At 39.1% G+C, this 24370-nt stretch overlaps 1 protein-coding gene across 4 annotated transcripts in view; it reads left to right on the plus strand.

Moving 5' to 3' along the window:
• The window catches only part of CERS6 (ceramide synthase 6), a 108983-nt gene that overhangs the window by 75816 nt on the left and 8797 nt on the right, over nt 1-24370 (plus strand). For all 4 annotated transcript variants that reach the window (XM_042875031.1, XM_042875033.1, XM_042875030.1 and 1 more), the window contains exons 6-9: nt 943-1035; nt 6713-6841; nt 11830-11936; nt 23921-24077. In XM_042875031.1, coding sequence (XP_042730965.1) covers nt 943-1035; nt 6713-6841; nt 11830-11936; nt 23921-24077 — 486 coding nt within the window. The remainder of the gene's footprint in view (nt 1-942; nt 1036-6712; nt 6842-11829; nt 11937-23920; nt 24078-24370) is intronic.

The following is a 24370-nucleotide window of genomic DNA, read 5'->3' on the forward strand; positions in this document are numbered from 1 at the left end:
GCAAAAAAGAATGGGAATAGAAGAGACAAACGAATTGCCTCTTTCTGATTGAAATAGCTCTTACTCTGCTTGGGTGTGTGGTTGAGCCAGTGCAGAGTGTTCAAAAGGTGGTTCATCTAATCCCTTTGGACATGCCCGCAGAACTTCTCCAGTGCTAGTGAACATTGTCACTGTTACAGAAGATATGGCTAGCAGGGAAGCACAGTCATGAGGAAATTAGAATAGCTCCTAGGACTGTCTCACTTAGGCTCTATTTAGGATCTAAATAGTTACCCCCCTTTGAAGTTAATTTTGGTTATGAATAGGTTCCTGTGTATTGTTATTTATATTTTTGCTTTATTGTTTATTATTATTTTGCTTTATTTATATTTTTGCTTTTAAACATCTGTGTAACCGTGTTGTATATCGAACAAGATGCTTGGGTAAATTTATTTATTTTCTTCTTCACAGATGTTAGTGTGTTAACAGATAACGGTCATATTCTTTAAAGGTTGTCTTTATATTAGAAAGAGTTAGATCTGTTTAAAACTCACAAGGTTTTTATCATAAACAGATGAGGTTATACACGAGTGTTACTTTAATTTACTCTAACATTGTTTCTTTTGCTGTGCTTTAAACATACATTAATGATGTACAGCAAGATGTTTCAAGTAATCTTTTGTAACAGTGATATAAGTGGGAAGAGTTTAGTTTGTTCTGGGTTTCCAATGGGCATCCTGATTTTTTGGTATTGTACTACTGTGAAGATTTAAAAGAGGGTAGGCTGGGAGTATATTTTTCCAGAACCATCAAAGTTTGAAAGAGGAAACATCATCGTTTTTCTTACATAGGATCCTTACGTATAATACAGTAATCCATCTGTGATTAAACATCTCTTGTATAGACCTCAGGTGCCCATCATATCAGACTCTCTATTAACCTTTTCTCATCTCCATCTTTCAGCCACTGATGCCTGATCTTCATTATTACTACATTGCTGAATTATCATTCTACTGGTCCTTAATGTTTTCTCAGTTCATTGACATCAAAAGAAAGGTAAGAACAGTGAGACTGAAAACACTGAAGTCTTTGATATTCATCGCTGAAAAACTGATGCTGAAGGGCTTGTTTCACACTGTTCCTTGTTACTGTGATGGGCGTATTTTTTCTGCACGTGGGATGAAGAGCCTGATGTAATCAAATATTCAAAGGGAAATTGCATCAGCTGAAATCTACTGCTCTTATAAAATGACTTGAATGCAATTGATCAAATATATGTATTATTTCTACTTAGAGCTAAATGATTGGATATCAGTGATGGAGCAAGGCTGCCTCATAAATTCACAGTACCGTTTGGTAAGATCTGTGAAGGCACTGAATTTATTTTCCTGCACAGACAGGGTAAAAACTGAAATGTATTTAATAATAAAGAGTGATACTACATATAACCCTTGGTTATAAAACAAAACCAAACCTCTGCAGCAATGCTACAGAATTGTTCAGATTACTGCTGCAGGACTGTGTTTATCTAATCAGTACCCATGTATCCATTTCATCTCTCTGCACTGCTGTTGATTGTATTTCCCTTTCTTTGTGTACTTCTTGAGAGAGCAAAATTCAACAGCATTGCATTTGCAACATTATATTTTTAAAGAATATTTAATAGATTCCTGACTAGTTGCTTTCCTTATGTGAAAGGTAATTGGAGGTACTCAGTCAGCATCTAGGTATGCTGAAGTACAGTTCTGAAAAGAGCCATTGTGGTAGGCTTTCATCTTTCATCTTGATATGTCTCCTGGGAAAAAGCTATAGCGTTTGCACTTGTGACTTGAAGAGTTTGTTTCCATTGTTGAGCTGAGCACAGAGAGTCTGATACTGTCCATACATAGATACAAACAAAGAATCTTTTGTATGTCTCTCGTTTACTTATAAATGATTTATAGATAAATATAGATATATGCACGCACACACACAAAAGGCTTCTCAGCATACTGTTTTGGAAATGGAAGGAAAATGGAGATGAATTAGTGAATGGAGATGAATTAGAAAATGGAGTGAATTAGTCTGGTTGCAGCTAGATTACACCACTGTCACAGATTTACAGTGGAGCTAATTCTTTTTGTAGCTTAAACAAAATTGGTAACTAGGATAACCGGACTGGAAAAATGCTGCTGTGTGCTGGTGTCAGACAATAAAACTGCTCTGTGGTCAGGAGCAATTGCAAGCTGACAAGAAAACCCATGAGTTGAATAGTGTTAACACTGAGAGCTTACAGTAGTTGACAACAAGTAGTAGCACATGCTGCTGGGCATCAAGGCAGTGGCAGCCGTCAGCTGGATCACAACACAATGCCAGAATGTCTACTCTGACGAGACAGCTCAGGATGTAGAGGGATATCATACAAACAATGTGCTAAGCTAGTGGGAATATAGATGTTGCTAGGAAAACATGAAGCAAGCCTCAGCTCCGAGGTGAACTCCTATCAGACACTCAGGAGCATCAAAAACATGGACATATGTACCAATAAGGAAAGGCTAGAAGTTTTACAAGTGCTCAACCTGTAAAGGAAGGCAGAGGTGAGAAGCGTGATGTTGGTTCAAACTCATGCACTTCAAAGATTTTGAGACAAAAGACTGGTCTCAAAGCCAGTTTCCTGAGGTGCTCTGCACGTCACCAAATTCTGACTTCAATAGGTCAGGGTGTAAAAGTGCAAAAGCAACTTCTCTGAAAAACAAACAAAAAACCCCCCACCTAGTGGAGTACAAGCTTGACAGAGACATCAGCTCTTGCAGCACTGTTGTAGTTCTCTTTTAAAGAGCATGTTTAATTTTAAAAATGTGGAAACTTCTGAATCTGCTATATAATGTGTGATACAGTGACACCATAGCTGAAGGAAGCAGGAAATTTGCCAGCTAGTATCAGACATTATGGTAATACTTCATGACAGTTTATGCAGAACAGATTAACGGTTCTCAGTCTGAGAAACACGTTGAAGTTTTCTTGCTAGTGTGAGAGGAATACTGTTGTGTATGTTGTGCTTATCATTTTAGATACTTTTAAGTACAACAAGGTCTGTTTTGTTGTCTGGAATGATCATAAGTGCCCTGGCAGACATGAGCACTACAGGATTTCAGCCAACCCACTATTATGCATCCAGCTTTCCCAAGGCAAGGTGCTGTAGGTCCTTACTGAAAGTGCCAGCACTGATCACTGGCGTAGCTCCAGTCTTTTACTTTGTGCAGCTCAAGATAAATGAACTTCTGGTTTTCAGTCTTTTTTTTTTTTTTTTTTTCTTTCCTAACAATAAATTCATTATTTCAAATGGTTACACTGATTTTTAAATAGCTGTTTATCTTTTTTTTCAGATGTTATAACTTCTACCAGATTATCTCTGCCTGACTGAATAGATTCAAACAAAATATTAAGCTCTAAGTTAAGGCAATGATTTGAATAGGTTAACTTTTATAGTTTGTGTTATGTTATTTGCTTCATAAACATATATTGTGTAGCTGTAATTATATTCTACCCTTAAGGGTTTCGTATTTTCAAATACTACAATCTACTGTCATTTGTTTTGGTGTTTTATTGTGTTTGTTTTTTCAATTTTTTCTCCAGTTTCCTGTACTCCTCTTTTGTAAAACACACAGAAAGAAGATTGGATTGGCTAACAAGCCTCTGATAAGTTTTAAAAGTAATCAGGCTTACTTAACATTTTCTGGTTACCCGAAGCATTCGTTGATAGAATTGTCAAACTACCCTATGTAACAGAAATCTTGTTTCTGGAGGGTTTGTGTCAAGATTGAGACCCATGGGATTTTCTGTTGTCCGCACCATATTCTTCCATTGATGGTGTTTCATGAGTAGGGTCTTTCTCCTATTCTTAGAAACATATTTTCATGTAAAGGCACATGTTATCTTTCTGAAGTCACAAACAAAGGTTATAATATAACTGCTGTAAACTGTGCTGTTTGTGTCTTGCACAAATGTGTATGGTTCAAAATACACTAAAGAAAGAAGCCATTCTTGTATGGCTATAATTCTATTGTGTATGGATAAAACTACTTGAGTAAGCTGGGAACGAAAGTACCACTTGACATTATGTAGCCTTGCAACATTAGTTTCTGTGTATTCATTACCCTTATGTGTAATTAAAATGTAACACATAGCTTCTTCAAGCATAGTAACAATTACTGAGATAAGGAAATAGCAGGAAAGAAAGGACTAGAGTAACAAAAGCCTTCTTATTTATATCACTACTACTTTATTCTAGCAGTTCTCAGTATGTTGGACCAGTATCTCTGTTTCAGAGCTGACAGAGTCAGTTAACTGTCTTTTCCAATAAACATCAGAGAAGGAGTTCCTTGGACAGCATTTCTGTAAGTAGTCTCATGTGGAGATGCAGAAGACTGTTGCCCATAGGTATTAGGTCTGCTTAGGAGTAATCTGTACTGTCAGGAATGCCTTGAAGAGTTCCCAGGAGGGAATGGAATTCTAGTCTTTGTAGAATGTGAATGTGGCATCTATAAAAACAGAGGAATTATTTGGCTTAAGACTTCTTGCCTCATTTGGACTGCCTATGTGCAAAAGTAATTACAGTTAGCAGGAAAATGAAGAAGTGCTATAGTATTTGCAACTGAAGCAGGTAAAAGAGCTAGGCTGCAATATGGCCATGTGGGAATGCTAGCCCTGGGGAAAAGGGTAGATGCTTTGCTTTTTTGAATATGGCAGAGTCAAATGGTCCCCATGGGTGGGTTTGTGGTTACTGAATTGACCAAGATGCCATGTTTTTGCTCTCACTTAAGACCCTCGGAAAGAGAAATAGACTTTAATTTTACTTGTATTCAGTTATCTTTAAGGAAATGGAATGTAAACAATGGTTTGAGATGATTGCTGCATGCGTTTGATCGCACTCCAGACTGCTGGAAACCAAATCTGACTATGTCAAAATAGCATGCAATTTTCTGCTTTTAGTCAATTCTTCTTTGTGTTGCGGATTTGCAGGACAGAGGAGCCTGTAGTACTTGACAGCATTAAACATGGAGTGGTAGGCTAAGAGTTCCTTCCCTTTGTAGTTAATGAATCAGCTCAAGCTGCAAGTTTTTTCACAGACTCCAAGTATGCAGTGCCATGCATGCAAGGGCTGGTCCTAGAAGTGGCAGTGCATTCCCATGCACAGCAGGCCCCTCTCCGTTACCAGAGACAGGCAAGGTGGCACTGAACAGTCACCTGCAAACACTAGAGAGAGCAAGCAATGGGCAGCTATAGCCAGAGCTATCCCTTTGTTACTGGGAGCTCACCAACACTTTTCCTGCAGGTCCTCAGACCTTCCCTCCAGGCTCTGTCCCTCAAAAGGCTGCAGCTGCAGATTTAGTTTCCCTGCTGTTTCTCTGCAGTGGGCTTATCAGCTGATGACAGCTTAGTTGGAATCAACTGCTGCAAGAAACACAAATGCTACCTCCCAAAGCACTTGGTGAGGAGATGAGCCTTCCTGGAGGAGCTGTTCCTTGTGGCTATCTGGATCTGTTCTCTCTGCATTATTCACTTTTCTCAGTCTTGAAGTCCTGCCATTCTGGTTTGATTGTGCTTTAACCCTGTTTTTATTTTTTAATTTATTTTTAATCTAGAAGTCACACAACTGCCTGAGAATGAAGGCAAGAAAGAATCTGCTTTTCTCTAATTAGAAATAATTACATCTTTGCAAGCTTTTTTCCTGTTTTAGCAACAGCCTTGTATGAGAGCTGCTTTGCTACCTGGGCACCCAATGCCTGGAGGAACTCCCCAGTCAAATGGTCCCGTGACCTTTTCTTCAGGGTTTTGATAATACTTTCTCACAGATTTGAATGTAGTTAAGCAAACTCCAGCCTCCAGCAAGACTTAATTATTTTTAAACTGATTTTATGCCTTACAGAAGAGTCTCATGCCAGTGTATCCTGTTCTCCCTGTAATCAGCCTAGGAGTGTAGGCCAGGTGCAGTAGTTGTTCCCTTTGCTTTGCCCACTCCTAAGGATGCATCAGAGATTTTGATATTCCAGGAGTTTTACTACTGCCCGTATTTTTCAATAGTAACAGTTACTCGCTGACTCTGTTTGAAGTTTGAAGACTGGGCAATGTGCATCATTTGGAAGATAGCAGCTTAGATCTTAGGAAGAGGATCTGCACTAGCTCATTTGAAGACTTTTCTGACCCTGCTATAGTGTGAAGAACAGCATTAGAAAGAAACAAATGAAAACAGAAACTTGGGATTCTCAGCTCTGTGAGACTGCTCCATTGCACTTGGCAGATGACTGTCAATAATTGCTCATAGCACTGAGGAAATGTGTTGGTTGTACCTCTGCAGCTGTTTGAACTCTTGTAAATGATGCACTATTTTGCAGATTGTGTATTACTCAGTATATAAGAAGTAAGGTGTAATTTGATTTGTATGTACATAAGTTTTTTCAAAGTAACTGCAGTCTGGATGTCTATGAAATTACATTATTACAAACTGAGAGACATAGCTATTTTCTAGCTTTTGATAATCTTTTCGCCTTTTGTTATCATACAGTGGCTATTTTATTTAGTCAAAGGAAAAAATATCGCTGGGTAGGTACTTAAGTAGCAGAATCTTCCTGCAACGTAACCATAATGCTGGATTTAAAAACATTCATCCATTTTTATGTGGGTATACTGAATCTCACTGTTTATTTCATTGTTGTTTTTTTCTTTTATTTTTTTCTGCTTCTCGCTGCTCTAGGATTTTGGCATCATGTTTACACATCACATTGTAACTGTCACCCTGATAACCTTCTCATATGTAACCAATTTGACACGAGTGGGAACCCTGACCTTATGTCTCCATGATGCTGCTGATGTTGTCCTAGAGGTGAGACAATAACTGTGTCATCAATGTACGTGATATTTACTATTCTGAGAGCTCATGTGTCAGTGGGTAGAATCTATTTGCTATGCAGAACATGTATTCCCTAAGCAAAGAGGCCAGTTCAAGATGGTAGTGTTGATTAATATAGTGTATTTTCTTACTGAAATGTACTACGCTTGTAGCAGTCCATGTTTGTGACTTTAGGCTGATTTATTCTTTGATAAGCTGCTTGTATAGAACAGTCTGATGATGCACTGCCAGGAAGAGTTGCAGATTTTAAATATAGCATGAAAAAATCAAAAACTAAGGATTATGAAAAATGGAAAGTGGCTGCTGTGTGGTATAGAAACTCCTGTCTTGACCTCTCTGAAGTGATGAGCTAAGGGAGAACCCTGCCTCTGGAAGAATCAAGGGGTCGTGATTTGGTTCTGCTGTTCTTTGCTGAGCAGAGGGCATGAAACAATGTGCTCATCCTGTGCAAAGGCAGTGAACTCACCTGCTTCTCTGGAAGACTTCCAAATTCCTGTCCCCACACCTCATCTAGATGCCAGTATTAACCAGATGGCTTTGGAGAAGAGGGAGATGATTTATACTCTTTTAAGACAAGATGATCTGTAAAAAGATGATCTGTAACTTCTTTAGCAGCAATTTAGAGATTTTTCTCATCAGTAATGCTGAGATTGTGATGTGGACTCTCCATCAGGATCAGATAATAATTGCTTTTGTCTAAAAGTTTTTTTTGTTTTTTTTTTGTTTTTTTTTTTTAAGTATTTTCAAGGATCCTTTTATGCAAGAACATAGCCTCACTGCATTATTCACTTTTCTCAGTCTTGAAGTCCTGCCATTCTGGTTTGATTGTGCTTTAACCCTGTTTTTATTTTTTAATTTATTTTTAATCTAGAAGTCACACAACTGCCTGAGCATGAAGGCAAGAAAGAATCTGCTTTTCTCTAATTAGAAATAATTACATCTTTGCAAGCTTTTTTCCTGTTTTAGCAACGTGTGTAGATCTATTCTGCTGGTTATGAATTCACCCAAACCTTCTTCATTCCTATTTTCTTGCCAGCAGAAGGGCATACTTGATGTTGTTCATTTCAGATCAGACCAGTGCCTGTGGAACTGGAAAACACTGAAGAGTAGCTGTGGTAGGCTAGCTAAAATCTTAGCTTGAACACACTGGGATATATATTTTTGATCAATTCCTCTGTCCCCCTAAGGCAAAGAGAGATTGCTATTCCCACGATTTGAAAACATAAAGCAAAGTCTATTTTGTTATGTGAGACAGCCTTTTGCAGTCTTCCTGGTCAGTTTTTTCAGCTTGTTTTACCTGGAAATACTAAAGCTGCTTATGAAGTATAACAATCATAACCAAAACCCTTGAGAAACATTTACTAAGGGGGTTGTTAGAACTCACTCAACATGCTCTCTTCTGCTAAGACAGTAAGTCACAGCCCCTGTGCCATATGAGACAAAATGAACTCTGATATTATTTAGGGAATGTTAATGCAGAGGAAAATAAATATGTAGCTGCAAAAGAAGCTGATAGAATTTCTTACTGTGATGGATCAGTTGTGTACCTGACCTGTTTTATATGATACATACTGGTACAAATGGAAAGCTGCTTCTAGAAGCCATTAAACTGTTTCCACCTACCACTTCTTGACGAAACATATACAGTGGAAAGCTGATTGGGGATGCATTAGTTTTGCTGTTCTTATTGCAGAAAGCAGTATGTATTGGTGGAAATAGTGGAGGTGAGTTTTTTTCCGTAGACTTTAAGGCATTTACATGTGTAAAAGATTCATGGTGGGACTGGATGAAGGGAAAGCTATTCCTATTGTCATCCTGGGCTTCAGGACCTTTGACACTGACCTCTTAAGATTCTCAGAATTCCTGTAGGGAAGCTGTCAAATCATGTGTTGGATGATCAGAAAATAAAGTGGATGAAAAACAGGCTGAACAGCCAGCCCTGAAGTAGCAAGTGGTAAAAAGTCTAATTGGAGGCCAGTAAGCAGTGGAGTACCTCAAGAGCCAGTACTGTATCCAGTCCTGTTTAACATCTTCATTAACTATCTGGATGATTTAAGGTGATACAAAATGGGAGGGAGTGCTGACTCTGACATCTAGAGGGACCTTGACAGGCTAGAGAAGTGGGCTGACAAAAATCTCATGAATTTCAACAGCATGATGTGCAGAAACTGGCACCTGGGGAGGAACAACCCAAGTAATCAGTATATACTGGAGGCCACCCAACTGGAAAGCAGCACTGCAGAAAAAAAGTCCCAGGAGTTCTGGAAGGCATACAATCATTAGTCAGTAATGTGCCCTTGCTGCTAAGTAGGCTAGCAACGTTCTTGACTGTCTTAGGCAAAGTATTACCAGCAGTACAAGAGAGGTGATCCTTACCTTCTACTCAGCATTGGTGACGCCATGCCTGGAGTCCTCTGCCTAATTCTGGGCCTCTCAGTGCAAGAGAGACATAAAATAAGAGTCCAGTGAAGGGCCACCGGGATAATCAAAGGACAGGAGCACTTCTGCTGTAAGGAGAGGCTGAGAGTGCTAGGTCTGTTCAGCCTGGAGAAGAGGAGGCTCAGGGAGAATGCAAAGAGAATGGAGCCCAGCTCTTCTTATTGGTGCCTAGTGCCAGGACAAGAGGCAGTAGGCACTCATAGGAACATAAGAGTTCTGTCTAAGCATCAGGAAGCACTTCTTTTATAGTATGGGTTACAGAAGGCTGGCACAGGCTACCCAGAGACTGGGGAGTCTCCCCCTGGAGATTCTCAAAAGCATTCTGAACACGGTTGAGGGCACGATGGGCTCTGGGTGTTACATCTTGAGCAGGGGGATTGGACCGGGTGACCTCCAGAGGTCCTTTCCAACCTCAGCCATTTTAAGATTCTGTGATACTCACAAATCTGTACCTCAGTTTAGTTTATCTTGGATGCTCAAAGCAGCCTAGCTATGCCAGGATAGACTAAGCATAGAATCATTGGCTTGCGTAGGAAGCCATAATATAATCTTTAGCTGAAATCCAGGCTACTGAGAGAAAATTTCAGCATCCCTTCTAAGTTCAGTTCTTTGAGAGGCTTGGGCTATCTTTGCAATGTAGTACAGCTTGCGGGTTAAAAACACTTGAAACTAATCTGCTTAAGAGTGTAAAACTGCTCTTATGTGGGACCTTGAGACCTTCCAGACTCAATTCCCTTCCTACTTAATGAACGCTATGTTACTTTGTGTTACATTATCTTAGGTGGCCAAATTCTATCCAACGACATGCACTTTACCACTTTTTTCTAGTCCTTCCTTATCAATGTTGTTTGTAGATCTGTGTTTTGAGTATTGATAACCCATCACCTGTACTGTTTTTGAGAAATACTACTACAAGCTGCTGTGGCAATACCAGCTTCACACTCTGTAAAACCATCTTTTTTAGGCTGCCATCGTGGGAATATTGAATTTCCAGTTATCTGAAAATCATTATGTTAGTAACTCCTCTCCCTTACATGTTGGCATCCAAAGTGTTATCTTTTCCTTAAAACAGCCAAAGTACAAACTACTAGGAAACACATTCATGTCCAGTAGAATACAGGACTGATTGAGAAGGCTTTAAGAATATAGGGTTGATTCAGGATGCTAATGATTTCTTTGCAGCACTTGAAGCTTTCCAAATATTTCATAAGCTTCCTAATTTGTTTTCTGTTTGTAAGAATATTCTTTATGTTCAGATTTTGAATAGAAATATTTCAGAATATTTGAATAGAAATATTTATGTAACATCAAGAAGTGCTGGATGGTTTTGGCATGTGGATTGTCTGATGTGAGCATTGTGCGTTTTCAGGTTCATTGTGTTCATACCAATAGGATCAAACAATGCAGGACTGCCTCTGACCATTTTAGATAGTTTTTTAGTTTGAATTCTGCGCTCAGAATAGTATTCTCTATGCATTGTGGTTATTTTTCTCCCTCTTCACAATCAAGCATTTTTTAGATAGGGGAGCTGGATACGTGTCCCTTCTCAAGGAGGCATCCAGTGGACACTAAATTAATCTCTTGATATACTGAATGGTGCAGTGGCTCTTTACACTTTTGACACAAAGCATAAGAAAGACATGAACACTTTGGAAGCAGCATAAGTGCCTTAAAACAAGGTTGTATGTGCATGCTGTTTTCTTCAGGAAGAAGAGGACAGGGAAACTTCAGGTAAGATCAGAGTTTTAAAGAGTTTGAGTGAAGTGTATCTGGTTGACTCCTTAACCAAGGAAGGAGTCAGAAGATTGCATGAAGACAAATGACTGGAGCATGTAAAAATAGGCTTATGGCAAAAGGTTAGGAGAGCAAAAGAGTTTTAGATGGAGAAGGAGGACATAGGAGCAATACAAGCCTTGGGAAAAGATTTGGAGAGAGGAATACAAACTTAAAGACAGCAACTGCTCTGTATAAGCTAGAAAGTCAGGAGAGATACTGCAGAAGAATAGAGGCTGTGGGGCACAATTGAGCATTTGAAACAGAAATGTTGTATATAGCAAAAAACTGGAAGACAGAAGTATGGGACAGCTGAAAGATATGTAGTTGCCAAAAATGAAAATGCAGCCCAGTGGGAAAGACTTGGATTGCAGCACTGTGGAAAGATGAGAGAAAGTAGGTTAAAAGGCTGCTGACAAGGATAGCATAAGCATAGTGGGGCTCAGTACAATCTTTGTAAGAGTTTTGTAAATTTGAAACTGTAGGATTTGTAGGATTTCAAATAGGAAATGGAATGGAGATGAAAGAAGTGAAGGAAATATTCTGGTTTTGTGCACTTTTTTTCAGGAAAAGAAAAAATTCCAACTGCTTGGTAGAGAGGAGTTCTGAGGTTTCTGTGAGGCAGCCCAATGAAAATGTTGGTCATTTGATCAAAATTTGTTTTATTTTTATTTTTTTACAACTTATACACAATTCAAGAGAATTCAGTTGTCCTCACGGAAGTAAACAGACATTTCTTTCTTTTACAGGCTGCCAAAATGGCAAACTATTGCAAGTGTCAAAAACTGAGTGACCTTCTGTTCCTTACGTTTGCAATTGTCTTCATTGTCAGTAGGCTTGGCATATATCCTTTATGGTGAGTAAGCACATCATTTCCACCAAATGCTAAGCATCAAACAGATTTGAAAATAACCGTGTTGTAATTGAACATGATTCGTTGACGTTACTCTGTTTCCCAAAGCATCAAACAGTGTTTCAGATATAACCAGGTGTTGTAGTTGCCTATTTGCTAGACTGCTGTTGGATTTACAGTGTGCTAGACAAGAAATGTGGGGCTTCTGCTGGTTTTAAAGTTAGAAGTGAAGTGGAAATCGCATGGCTTCAGGTTAGCAGGTAGTTTCTTGTGTTGGCAAAAAGTAGGAGGGAAAATAAAATGAATGCACTGAACAGATGCTAAGCTTGATCTTCACATTAGCTTACAGCTCATGCTTTATGAACATGTTCAGCTTAAAGAAAGCACAGTGAGCTAAGTCCAGCCCTGCTGAAATCAGTGAAAGGATGTTATTGTTGTGGAGATCTGCAGTACTGCAGGCTGTTCATTTTCTACCCTTCTATCCCTTCTACCTTTTTTGTTGGAGGTAGTGGGAAAGCTCTGTAGGACATGCATCTTTAAGGTAATTGTATTGGTGTTAACATAATCTCACCTTTTCCCAGACAAAGGTAGCTGCTTGCGTGTGCACACACATTCTCTTCTTAGGTACATACACCTGAACACATACAAATACACACAGATATTTGATTCTTTAGCTGGGATCTTCAATATCCAGAAGGCTGCAGACTTGTTCCATACTGGTGGAGAAATTCATTGAAGTTTTTCTGTAACTATAGTATGAGTTAGCTTTGCCTAAAAAGGAAATGCTCTGCTATAGGTGCGTGTGCCCTATATATGAGCAGGGCTGGGAGAAGGCATTGACCTTACTCTTTTATGTTCAAGATCCTTCCTTTCTCTAGTGCGAACAGAACTAACTGAAATTTCCACATCTCTGTGAGACCAGGAAGGATCCATTATTATGTCAGAAGATAATGGCAGTGGTTTTGGTTTTGGGAAGCATCAGAAATGTTACCCTTTGCAGAGGTTTATTGAGAAAGATTACAACCAAATTCTTTATTTAGGCAGACAGAGGATGTACGGATACCAGTATCAACCTCTCTTATAATTTCTTCTCAAATCCTGTATGATGGTATCTCTTTATGGCTTTGTTTACTGCAAACAGGATAAGCCTAAGGAGCCCTTAAGGTGTTTTATCAGTTCTGATTAACACTAGAATGTAGAAGTCTCATTTAGTGGTTAATGACCCCCAAAAAATAATATGATAATGCCTGACCCCTTCTGTGCTATTTGTACAGCCCCATAACAGAAGGAGAAAATGGTTAGACACACAAACTGCATTTTTTAAATGCATGTTATTTTATTCCAAGGAGCAATGATTTGTTTCTTAAGCATCTTCTCTTCCTTTTCCTCATTACTTCCTTGAAGTTAACTTGGCCATTCATTGAATTTCACTAAATGAATTAAGTTAACTTTTTTTTATCTGTATGATCTCAAATAGGAAAAACAATAGCATTTATGATCATAGGATTTAATCTAACCATCGCACACTGCTTTATATTGGGAAATGCAGGAAAGGCTCAGTCTGATTGTGGCAGCTTGAAATAGAAGTGCCACTGCTCACTTCTCTCTCCTTTGATGGTTTAAAAACAGTAATAAATTTAGTTTTTTCTGCGTGCTTTGAGGTGGGATTTTTTATACAGCTAACCTGAGAGGAATGCAGAGCATGAAGGGATAAGGTTAGGAAAGAGAAAACTCAGCTAGAATTTAATCTGGCAAGGGATGTCAAAGGCAATGAAGAGGTCTTATGTAAATGCAGAGATGACAAAAAGGACGACTGTGGTGACACAGAAAAAGTCCAAGTCTTGGCCAGCCTGCTCTGGATGACCTTGCCTGAACAGGAATGTTGGACCAGATAATCTGTGGGGGTCCCCTCCAACCTCAGTCTTTGTGTGGTTCTACAAGGTGCCTTATGTGTTTATCAGAAGCACTAGCAGAGCAGTTAAACCACTCTCTGTGTTATTTGAAATTGCAAAGAGAGAACTGCTGACTTTAAATATTGTTATTTAGACACAAACTTTACCAGATCACTGTTTTGTGCTTGCTTTGAAGACAATTTGAACAATGAAGACTGGATTAATCTCCCCAGGGTGCATGATTTTGAAGGAGGACATTGATCTTGTATCCGTATAACTAGAAGCATCTGGCCAATATGCTTTTTCTCTTGAGATATCTTAAAATCATCAAGGTCAAGATTTTCCCATCCTTTACATCTCTACTGTGGTAGTCAAGTTTTTGAAAATCCACACTTTAACTTTTAACCTGGGACACTGAAAATAACACTGCATTTGTAACCAGAACTGAGTTTCATACCCTGTAATGCACACCTCATGCTGTCAGACTTGCAGTCCTGGAAGAGACTACCAGCACAGCATTAAGTTACAGAGCAAGCATAGAGATTTGAGCGCTGCTTTACAGGCATGACGCTTTGTGCTGTTCATCTGGGGCATGTCCATCATTCCTGTATATACTTGGTACAAGCAGCAGTTCTATAACACTTCTGATTGAACATTGTCTGAATTCTGCTCTAAAGAGTAGCAGTGGCCCAGTGTACTGAAAGCAGGATCAAAATTGTGGTGAGTAGATCTGGGAAAGAGGGACAGAAAAGAGCATTGTGTGGTAGCTTTGGGTATTGTTGTTGACTCCCTTGGTACTGAATACTGGTTTAACGAGAACATCAGATTACAGCTATGGGCAAAGTTAGATGCTAGGTGGTATAGAAAACAAACTTATTTTTACAAGAGTAAAATTTATTTGACATACTGCCTGTGTAATACCCATATTTTGTTCCTTTGGTAGAAGAATGCATCATAACACTGGAGTGGTTAGGTGGTATCATTCAGAAAAGACTCATAAAATCAGAGAAGGCAGAGGGATTGCGTGTAGCTAGCAGCAGACAATGTACTCGTTTCACAAATAGAATGGTTACAATAGCGATCCCCTTGCCTTACCTCCTGCTTAGCTGACCAAAGCCATGTTTATCTCATTTGAATCTGTGAACAGTTTAGCCATTCACCTAGTCCTTGTGAATATGAAATGGAACTGTTTGACATGTTTTTTTGCATGATTTTTGACACTATCATTTCTCCAAACCGAAGTATCAGTTTACATACACTTAATGCTTATCCTTACAAACATCCATAATCACAGAGTTTGGAGGCAGTTTCCTAGTTCTTAGCTTAGTGGGAGCATTGCACATGGGAGCCACGGTTAGTAGAAATTAAGTATGGGATGCATGAGCTTGTATCTCCTTTTTCTATCCGCTTTTTCTATGAAGCTGTAGTGCTATCTCTTCATCCCCATTAGCTTGCATGTTGGCAAATTTGAGTCACTGCAGTGGCAGCAAGCCAGAATATATAGTTTTGCTCTCCTTTTCCTTGTTGCTGAATATTCAAAGCAGCAAAATTTGGTGCTTGATTAATATTACATAAATATGCAAATTCCTCTAGCATAAAAACTAAGAGGTAAAAAATAAATAATTGGTGAGCATGTAATGTGAAAGGAAGGCTGTAATTTATAGGAGAACCTCCCCCACACAGGAAGGCGAATATCCAAGGCAGGGTTCCAACAACGCTGCTTATGAAGCGCAGGCATGAGCTTGTGCTCCAGCTTTGCACAAGTGCCATTTAATTCTGCATAAAGGTGCTAATAAAGAATTCAGAATGTATCAAATGCTGTTGTCTGAAGGTTGTTTAGCAGCATGGCTAAGACAAAAGAAACAGGCAATTAGGTATATATTTAGCAGTCTTTCTACAGGCATCTGGAGTTCATTTCAGCAATAATTCAAAAACCCCAGGACACTTTCTTCCTCCTGCCACTAAGTGAATGTAGGAGTAAAGCTGCTATTTTCACTGACAAGACATTTTGCTTGTGAAATTCTCCCACTTGCGCATAATCTCTGTTCTAGCAAATTACAACATAAAACATAACTCTACGTAAGTTGAGGGAATATGATGCCTTCTCAAATGATACAGTTGTAAAGAGAATGAAGGCAACCACAAACTGAAGACTTGACAGAAGTGACGTCGAGGTCCTGGTTGGTCTAATACTGTGGTCATACTGTGCAAAGCTGTTAGCTCAAGCTTTTCTTCATTCCATTAAGCCTTGCATGTTCTTTTCCCTAATTCTCAAACACTTTGTTTTGATGCAGTTGCGCACGTGCAGTTTTCTCTCTGTTGATAAAGGAATGGTTTGCTATTTAATGTCATTTTGTTTTTATTTCAGTAGCCTGAAAGGAAAACTCCAAGGGGCTGTAATATTTATTAATCATTTTTTGAAGTGTACAGAGAACAAACGGGCTCTTACATTACAGGAGATGTGGGTCTGAAGACAGTAATGCGTTACAGCAGCCAAGACTTCCAGTCTTTCTTTGCTTGTTGCAGAATCCTTGCTCTGAGAACTGTAAAATTCATGAAGTTTGGGCTGAAGAGGAGTCCCAGAACTACTCTCTTACTGTGCTTATCCTTCCAGAATATATGCGTTGTGTTTTCTTTTTCTGACAGAGCAGTTTGAATAATGCTGTGAAGAGTTCAGTATCTGAAACTGGTTTCACAAGGTGACAGGGTATTTTAAAGAGCTTGAGTGGAAAGCAGTTGGTGTGAAGAGAGACATGAGGCTACTATACTCATTTACTGTTTTACAACATGTTGAAGTAGCTACAGAAAGGTGTAACTTTTCAATTGAAAGAAGGAAGGGAATGCTCCAATGAAAGCAAGGCTGATGCTTACCATGTGGACAGTGCTAAGTTGTGTAAATTCAGATTCCTTCATGATTCTCAGAGTAGTACTAGTATGAGGTTATTTTTCACCACTTTTGATTAGTTATAGGAAAACTAGAACAAACCAAGTTGCAGGAAGGTGCCACAATCAAAAGTAAAGGGAGCAGGGTAATGGGGTTTGCATTCATTAGGTCTGTGAAGTGTCAGTGTCACACAGTGTAAATTCATTGGCAAATGTTGTAAAACACCAGTAACTTAACTGTACAAAAGTAAGTGAAAGCTTGATTCAAGCTAATTATAAAGAACACAGACATCTTCCTCCTGTCCCCCAAAATCTCATCTAGGTAGATTTGGTGTTACCCAGGTGCCCTGTTGTTGGCCTCTTCAGACACCCTTGATGCCTCCAAAACATTAGAAGCTGTGAACACAGATAAGAAAACTGCTTTGGCTACGTGGTTGTCTTGTTTAATATTAGTTGGTGCATCTAACTGAATCTCCTGTTTGTGCATCTGTTTGGAAAGATTCTGTCAATAATAATGATAATAATTCTCACTGTTTCAACCTGTCTTTTCATTGACTCAAAAGTGCAGTTACTAAATAGTTGTGGTTTTTTTTTTTTCTCCTTATGACAACAAAAGCTATATTATCACAGGTCTGCCAGTGCTCAGAATAACTACTTGTTTTCTTGTTATTCTTTCATTTTTAAAGTTCATGAAAATACAGTCTGGTTCATGGCTGATTTGTAATTGCTTATCCATGGCAGTGATTATCCATGAGCCAGACAGGCATAGAATGATCCTTGCTGAGTTAGAATTAACTTCTGTTCACCATGGTGTGCTGCAACAAACTCTAGTTACTTATTACTATCTCTCTTATCTCTGCATGACTGGCTGACTAGCCCTTCCTGAATTTCATCATTAAACAACAGTGTGGGATACAGCCATGTTATTAATGCACACAGTGGGTCTCCAAACAGTGATCCAGTATTGCCAGTTTGCACTCTTCTGTCTCTTTCCTTTTATTATGCAATCTGTTTCTCTCTGAGTGAAATTACAGCTTGAGTTATTAATAGGGCAGCACAGAGCCCCCATCAGTAGCAGCTGCTGAAGAGATTTGCTGAACCTCTGTTTTTTTCTGGCCTTGTCTTTTTTTCTAGCTGATTTTGACTGTTTCTGTGCATTTCCTAACATGCAGGGAATTTGAATCATTGTCTTTGATCTGTTTTTCTTTCCCAGCAGATTTTCTATTGTTTGGCTCTTTGAGCATGTGTATGGTGGGAAGGCAGCACGTGGACCCTGACAGAGGCACCCTGCTTCTTTCCTCTGAACATATTGGCAAAACAGAAAGCTCAAACCCACAAGCATCCTACTGCATCAAAACAAGACGTGGGCACTAGCTAAAGCAAGAGTTCTGGTTATTTACTAGGCATGGTGAAAATCTAGGTAACCAGATAAATCCCATCTGCCCAAACCTCATCTAGATTCTGAATGATCAATGTTTTACTTATGATGGCCTTACTGATTCTTGCTGGATCCTAAAGCCAGTGAAAACATTTCTATCCTGACCAATATTATGTATAGAGCTGGACAAGCATCTCTAATTGCTCTGCAGTAAAATGAATTACTTTCTTATTATGAAAGTATATCGTTGACACTGTTTTGACCTCATTTTGCTCATAACGTTGTCCAAAATAATGCACAACCTAGATTGTGGGTAGCAGATATTGAAAGAATAAATTTTTATTTTAATCCAATGTATTTGATTACTGATGTTATTCATGGTGTCAGTGAGTGGATGCTGCAGAAGTAACAGCAAAAATTACATAATATCCTTGTAATTCAGGTGCCCTGTAGTTTCAGCAGGCAACTTACAGCCTATGCACTTAACAGCATTTAATAAAGAGTTTTTGCAAGCTAACTAAACAGCATTTGAAGAAAGCACTGACTTCAACTCTTAGCTCTGTAGCAGAATATGTATAATGTCATCCCATCTGCTTTTGACAAAGTGCTACTCAATGATGTCCTTAATAATGCCAAATAATGCCAATTTTATTTCCTCAAGTTGTTTACAGCACTTGTGAACTCAGGATTATGTGAAGCAAAATTGAAGTCTTTGGAATGCTGGGTTAATAGTGATGAGTTTACAGGAAGGCTTTAAGAAATTGAAAGGCTGTGTATGTCATTCACCACTGCGGCTTTGCAGCGTAAATAACAAGAAGTGGCATTTGTTCAGTATTTCAGTTTTTAAGACTTATGTGTGATCACAACTGGAAAAAAATGAGATGAAAAAGGATTTTATCAGGTCTTCCAAAGTCAGTTCTTATTTTTAGTTTTTGTAGTCTGTGCCCTGTGCCAGTAATAATGACTTCTGTTGTTGGGGCAGGCTGTTCAGTCAGTGTTCTAACTTTCCTTTCTAAAACCTGATTGAAAACAGGACAGAAACAAGTGCTGGGGCACTTCTGTTCAAAATTATTCTCATGAGTGTAAATGTCTCAAGAGAAGGGAAGCAGTGTTGGTGATGTTACTGTGTCTAGGCACTTTCTTATATGTTTTAGCTGCTTTCAAGTCAGCTCCTCAAGGCACAGTGACTGAAGAGCACAGTGGCTGAGCTGAGGAGGCTGAACTGACAGGTGACTCAGCGACGGCAGTCATCTGAAGTCCTCCAAAACTGCGTTGTTTGCAGGAAGGAGGGGAAAAGAGACTGGCCATGATTTTTATCTGGAGACAGATGAGATAAAAATTTGACCCAGTTTTTGGGCTGCTTTCTTCAAGAAAGACGTTGAGACTCTGCAGTATGTCTAAAGAAAGGCAACAAAGCTATGAACGGTCTGTAACACGAGTCTTATGAAAAACAGCTGAGGAAATTGAGATTATTTAGTACGGAGAAGAGGAGGCTCAGGGCAGACCTTATTGCTCTCTACAACAACCGGAAAGAAGGTTATGGTGAGGTGGGAGTCATTCTCTTCTCCCAGGTAACAGTGATAGGATAAGAAGGAATAGCTGTATGTTGCACCAGGTAATGTTCAGGTTGGATATTAGAAAAAAACATGTTCCTAGAGTGAAGCATTGGAACAGGCTGCCCAGGGAAGTGGTGGTGTCAGTGTCCCTAGAAGTTTTCAGAAAAAGGCACTGAGCAATGTGGATTAGTGGATGTGATGGTGATGCGTTGATGTTGGACTAGATGATCCTAGTGGTCTTTTCCAACCTTAATGATTTTATAATTTTTAAATATAATCCATGATGTTTTCACCATTTATTTGAAAGATAAGTCACTGATAGATGCTACCATCACACTTTTTGAAGCATGGATTTAAAAATGATACTGTTGCTGCAGGGACAGGTTCTCAGTAAAAAATAAAATAAGGAATTCAGAGTGCAGTACTCCTACTACTGATGGTATGTCAGCCACTTGAAGGGCAATAGGTGTCTGGCAGAGGGGCGGCTGTGGCTGTTTTATGAGTTTTGAACAAGTCCTATTTAGTTCCTGCATTGAAGAAAGTTTGGATCATCTTTTCTCCTGAAATGTTTGCTGTGCCACGTAGCTGAACTCAACACAATGTGTCTGTGCTCCAAAAGTAAGAATATTCCTCCCACACAGGTAGTGCATTTACTTAACTGAAAGAGGCATCAGAAAGGCTTTTATTTTCTGATAGCTTGTGCTGCAAAAATAGGAAACAGTCCTACGTAGTTACATTAAGAGCCTTTCTATTTAGAGAATACTATGAACTCCAGGCAAAGGGATCTTGAAATATATTTTCTGTTGCTTGTATAAAAATTTTATGTGCTTGAAATTTCTCAGATTTGGAAGTTTCATTCTTAGCAAAAGTCATTTCCCTCTGCTGTGTGCTGTAATCCACAGGTCTTCATGCAAGCATTTTGCCAGGATATGTTACTGGTAAAACATTTTGCTGAGTATAATCATGTTCAGCTAGGAAATTTGAATTCTTTTCACATCGTAATGTCTACTGAAAGACTGTCCTGAGGTTTGAGCTTGGATTGTGAAGATGTCTCTGACCTTGTATTCTTTTTTTTTTTCTTCTATCCACAAGGATAGAAATACTAATATTCACGCTAGTGCAAGATCAGTTAATGGGCAATAGCTGTTGATGAGAAGATATTGAGTAAAGAGAAAAGCACAGCTGAACATAGGACAGTGACAGCTTGATCAGAATGGTATCTTGTACAGTATGTCAAACATGAATAATTTCCTGTCTGTAGCAGCATTTTTTTTTAAGTAATTGGAAATCTTATTATTGATCTACACAGGATTTAAAATAATATGATCTCAGGGTTGGGGATGTGATTTCTGCAAAGAGGTACTGTTGCTGCTTAGTGTCAGAGCAGAAGCCACCTGTCTGCACTGCATCTGAGCTTGTATGAGCAGTCAGACCTCAGCTGACTTGAATGTTTTCTGGTGTGACACTGGAATGGATGAACAGAACTCTGCATGATCATAGGATCATAGAATGGCTTGGGTTGTAAGGGAGCTCAGATTATCTAGTTCCAACTCTCTGCCAAGCTGAAACTCAGAAGAGTGAGAAGTTGGTGGTACAACCTTTACATACTGGATTTGCTATAATTAAATATTCAGCTGTACTGCAGCTTGAGAACTCTGGGATATGCAGTTGCTGTAGTCCAGTTTTTCTTGAACTTAATGGCTGTTTTACTTGTCATTTTATACCCTTCTTGGGTAAAATGTTGGGTAGCTTGTTTAAGGTCATGCATGCAGAAACGCCTATTAGATCACCTATTGTGTGTAAAGTTAGCTTAGCATTGTTAGTGCAAGTAACTGGGGCAGCCTGGGATTTGAAGGCCTATTGTATTTCTATGAAGGTCTAAATAATAGTGATAAACCTTGACTACTGATGAACTGTAGACAGTATATCCTGTGGCTGGCCAACATGTGCGTGTGTGTACTTTCATGCTCTTAGTGTTACAGTGTAGTCCATAGTGGTTTATAAACAAGCCCATTAATTTAAGTTAATTAACATGCTCCATCATCTTTGTGAGACAGACAAGCACTGATACTTTATATACATCCTTAACAATACGTAAACTGGGTGAAGGAACTTGAGAATTTCTTGGATCATACAGTAAGTTAATAGAAATACAGAATCTAGGCCTCTGACTCTTTGATCTCTGGTCTTAGTCACTATTTAGTATGTATAATGCAGAATAAGCTAATACATTTGTTATACCTTTTCCACTATAGTAGCAGCATGCCTTTCATTCTGCTCATTGCATGTGCAGTCTGCCGGGCACTGGGCAATGTTGCAGAAGTTAAGGCAACTTGTACTAGCATTTGTTTCAGCTGCACAGTTTCTGCTTCTTTTGAACATGATAATAATGCCCAGCGTGGCAGTAACCCTGCTATGCTTCATTCTGCAGTGTCTATCATGAATTTTCCACCTGCCTGGAACTACTCTTTTCACATGGACTTCTTTCTTGTCTTCTCTTATTTGTCTAAAATCCTTTCGGAAGCAAACAGCAGATTTTGCCAATTCTCAGATGAATTTAAACATGCATTTTACTCTTCCACCTCTCCAACTCTTTATCTCTTCTTCCTTCACCTCCACAGAATCACAGAATCACAGAATCACCCGGGTTGGAAGGGACCCCAAGGATCATGTAGTTCCAACCCCCCTGCCTAGCAGGGCCACCAAACATACACATTCAGATCAGGTTGCCCAGGACCCCGTCCAACCTGGCCTTAAACACATCCAAGGACGGGGCATCCACAACCTCCCTGGGCAGCCCGTTCCAGGGCCTAACCACTCTCCTAGTAAAGAACTTCCCCCTAACATCCAACCTAAATCTTCCCTCCTTCAACTTAAAACCATTTCCCCTAGTCCTGCTGTTATCAGCCCTTTTGAAGAGTTTACTCCCCTCCTGGGTGTAGGTTCCCTTCAGGTATTGATAGGCTGCAATGAGGTCACCCCGCAGCAATGATGCCAATCCTGATGCCACCTCCCTTTCCTTGTTTCATCCCAAGTGTACGACAGGTGATCAACTTACCAAGAATTATTTTCTGCTATCCAAGACTTGTGCCCATTAAGTTGCTGGGAGGGAGCATCATCTTGTCTGAGTCAGCAGATAAGCAACGTGGGCCTGTTGCTGATAGCCTCCTGAGTACTGCTTATTCAGCTAGAGAAGTTAGATGGTGATTGTTTAGTTGTTTCTGAAAATATGTTAATTTTGTTCTGAGCATTAAATTAGAGCAGTACAGTAAATGCAGAACTGTTTTGCTTCAGCTACAAGACATTTTTCCAATGTCTACTCCATAAACATAAAGCATTCTGAAAACACAACTGTATATAAGGTTATAAGATCCTTTCATTAAATTATGAATCATACATGTATCTTAACTTAATAAAGCAAAAATAAAAAGCTAAAATATTTATTATGAAATGCCTTACATACGACAAGGCCAGAGTGTTAGAAATCGCTACCTGATTTGTGGTCAGTGCTATTCGTATATATATAAATCATTATGCTGTACTCTAACTTAAATGTGTGTATACATACTTATTATTGCTTGGACTGATTTTAATGTTTTTGGAACGGACTGTAGCTGTGGCAAGTGTGATTATTTAAAAAGTAGAGCTTGGTGTCCCTAGCATTTCAAAAGTGAGCTCTGCTGTCCTGAATCCTTGCAGGACCTCAGTTACGTCCCTTTTGCATTCGGACAAAGCATGTCGGTTGCCATCTAGTGACTATAGGCTGGTAGCTAATTCATACAGCTATTCCCTGGAGAGGTTGCAGATCCCTATTGCAGCCTGGGAATGTGTTTTGAAGAACATGGTACTAGTGCTTGGAAGTTGCATGCAAAGTAACAGTCCCCATATATGCCGCTTCTTTCATGTTGGTAGTACACAGGTACCAAACCATGTCTGGAGGAAGTCGAGATGAAAAAAACTTTAAGGAATTAAGCAATCATTGTTATTAATGAGCATTTTGGTTATTTAAGACAGCTGACACCTGCCAGCTTTATAAAAGAAGAAATGCATGCTGAGAATTTTTCTTTCCTGTATGTAATGTCTATTAAGTGACATTAAGCACTATAAGCCAAATTTTGGTGGTGATTCTAGAGACACCGAGTCACTGCTGCTGTAAGATGCAACTATATGGGTAGATCCCATCTAATCCATATTTGTCATCTTGATTTAGAAAGCGCATCCTTTGAGATTGCTGGCTTTAAAAAAGTGTAATGATTTTTCTGTCCCTTTCTCTCCTAGGATATTAAACACTACATTATTTGAACTGTATGAAGCTCTGGGCAATTTTCCTGCCTTGTGGGTCTTCAATGTGCTGCTTGTGGTTCTTCAAATTCTGCACTGTTTTTGGTCTTATCTAATAATAAAGGCAGCCTACAAAGCTATTTCAAAAGGCAAGGTAAGACAGCACTGATAGACTTCTGTTACTATTTTAACTGTTTCAGTATCAGTATGTGGTCACTTTTGGGGTACTTTTTCTTTTTGAACCCTAATACGTTACTAAACATGCCAGTTCTGTTTTTCTTCTTCATGCTAGTTAGAAAACTGTTGGCTTCCCAGCTGACAGTGATAATAATAATAATACAAACTGAAATTCTTCTGCTTTTGCTTGTGGCAAGGTTACAAACCACAACCTCTTTTGTTTTTTAGTATTTATGAGACTCTGGGAAGGACCAGAGGATCCCCCCCAGC

This window comes from Lagopus leucura, unplaced genomic scaffold (assembly GCF_019238085.1).
Source record: "Lagopus leucura isolate 7727_CA_CO unplaced genomic scaffold, USGS_WTPT01 Super-Scaffold_100012, whole genome shotgun sequence".
Classification (NCBI taxonomy): Eukaryota; Metazoa; Chordata; class Aves; order Galliformes; family Phasianidae; genus Lagopus; species Lagopus leucura.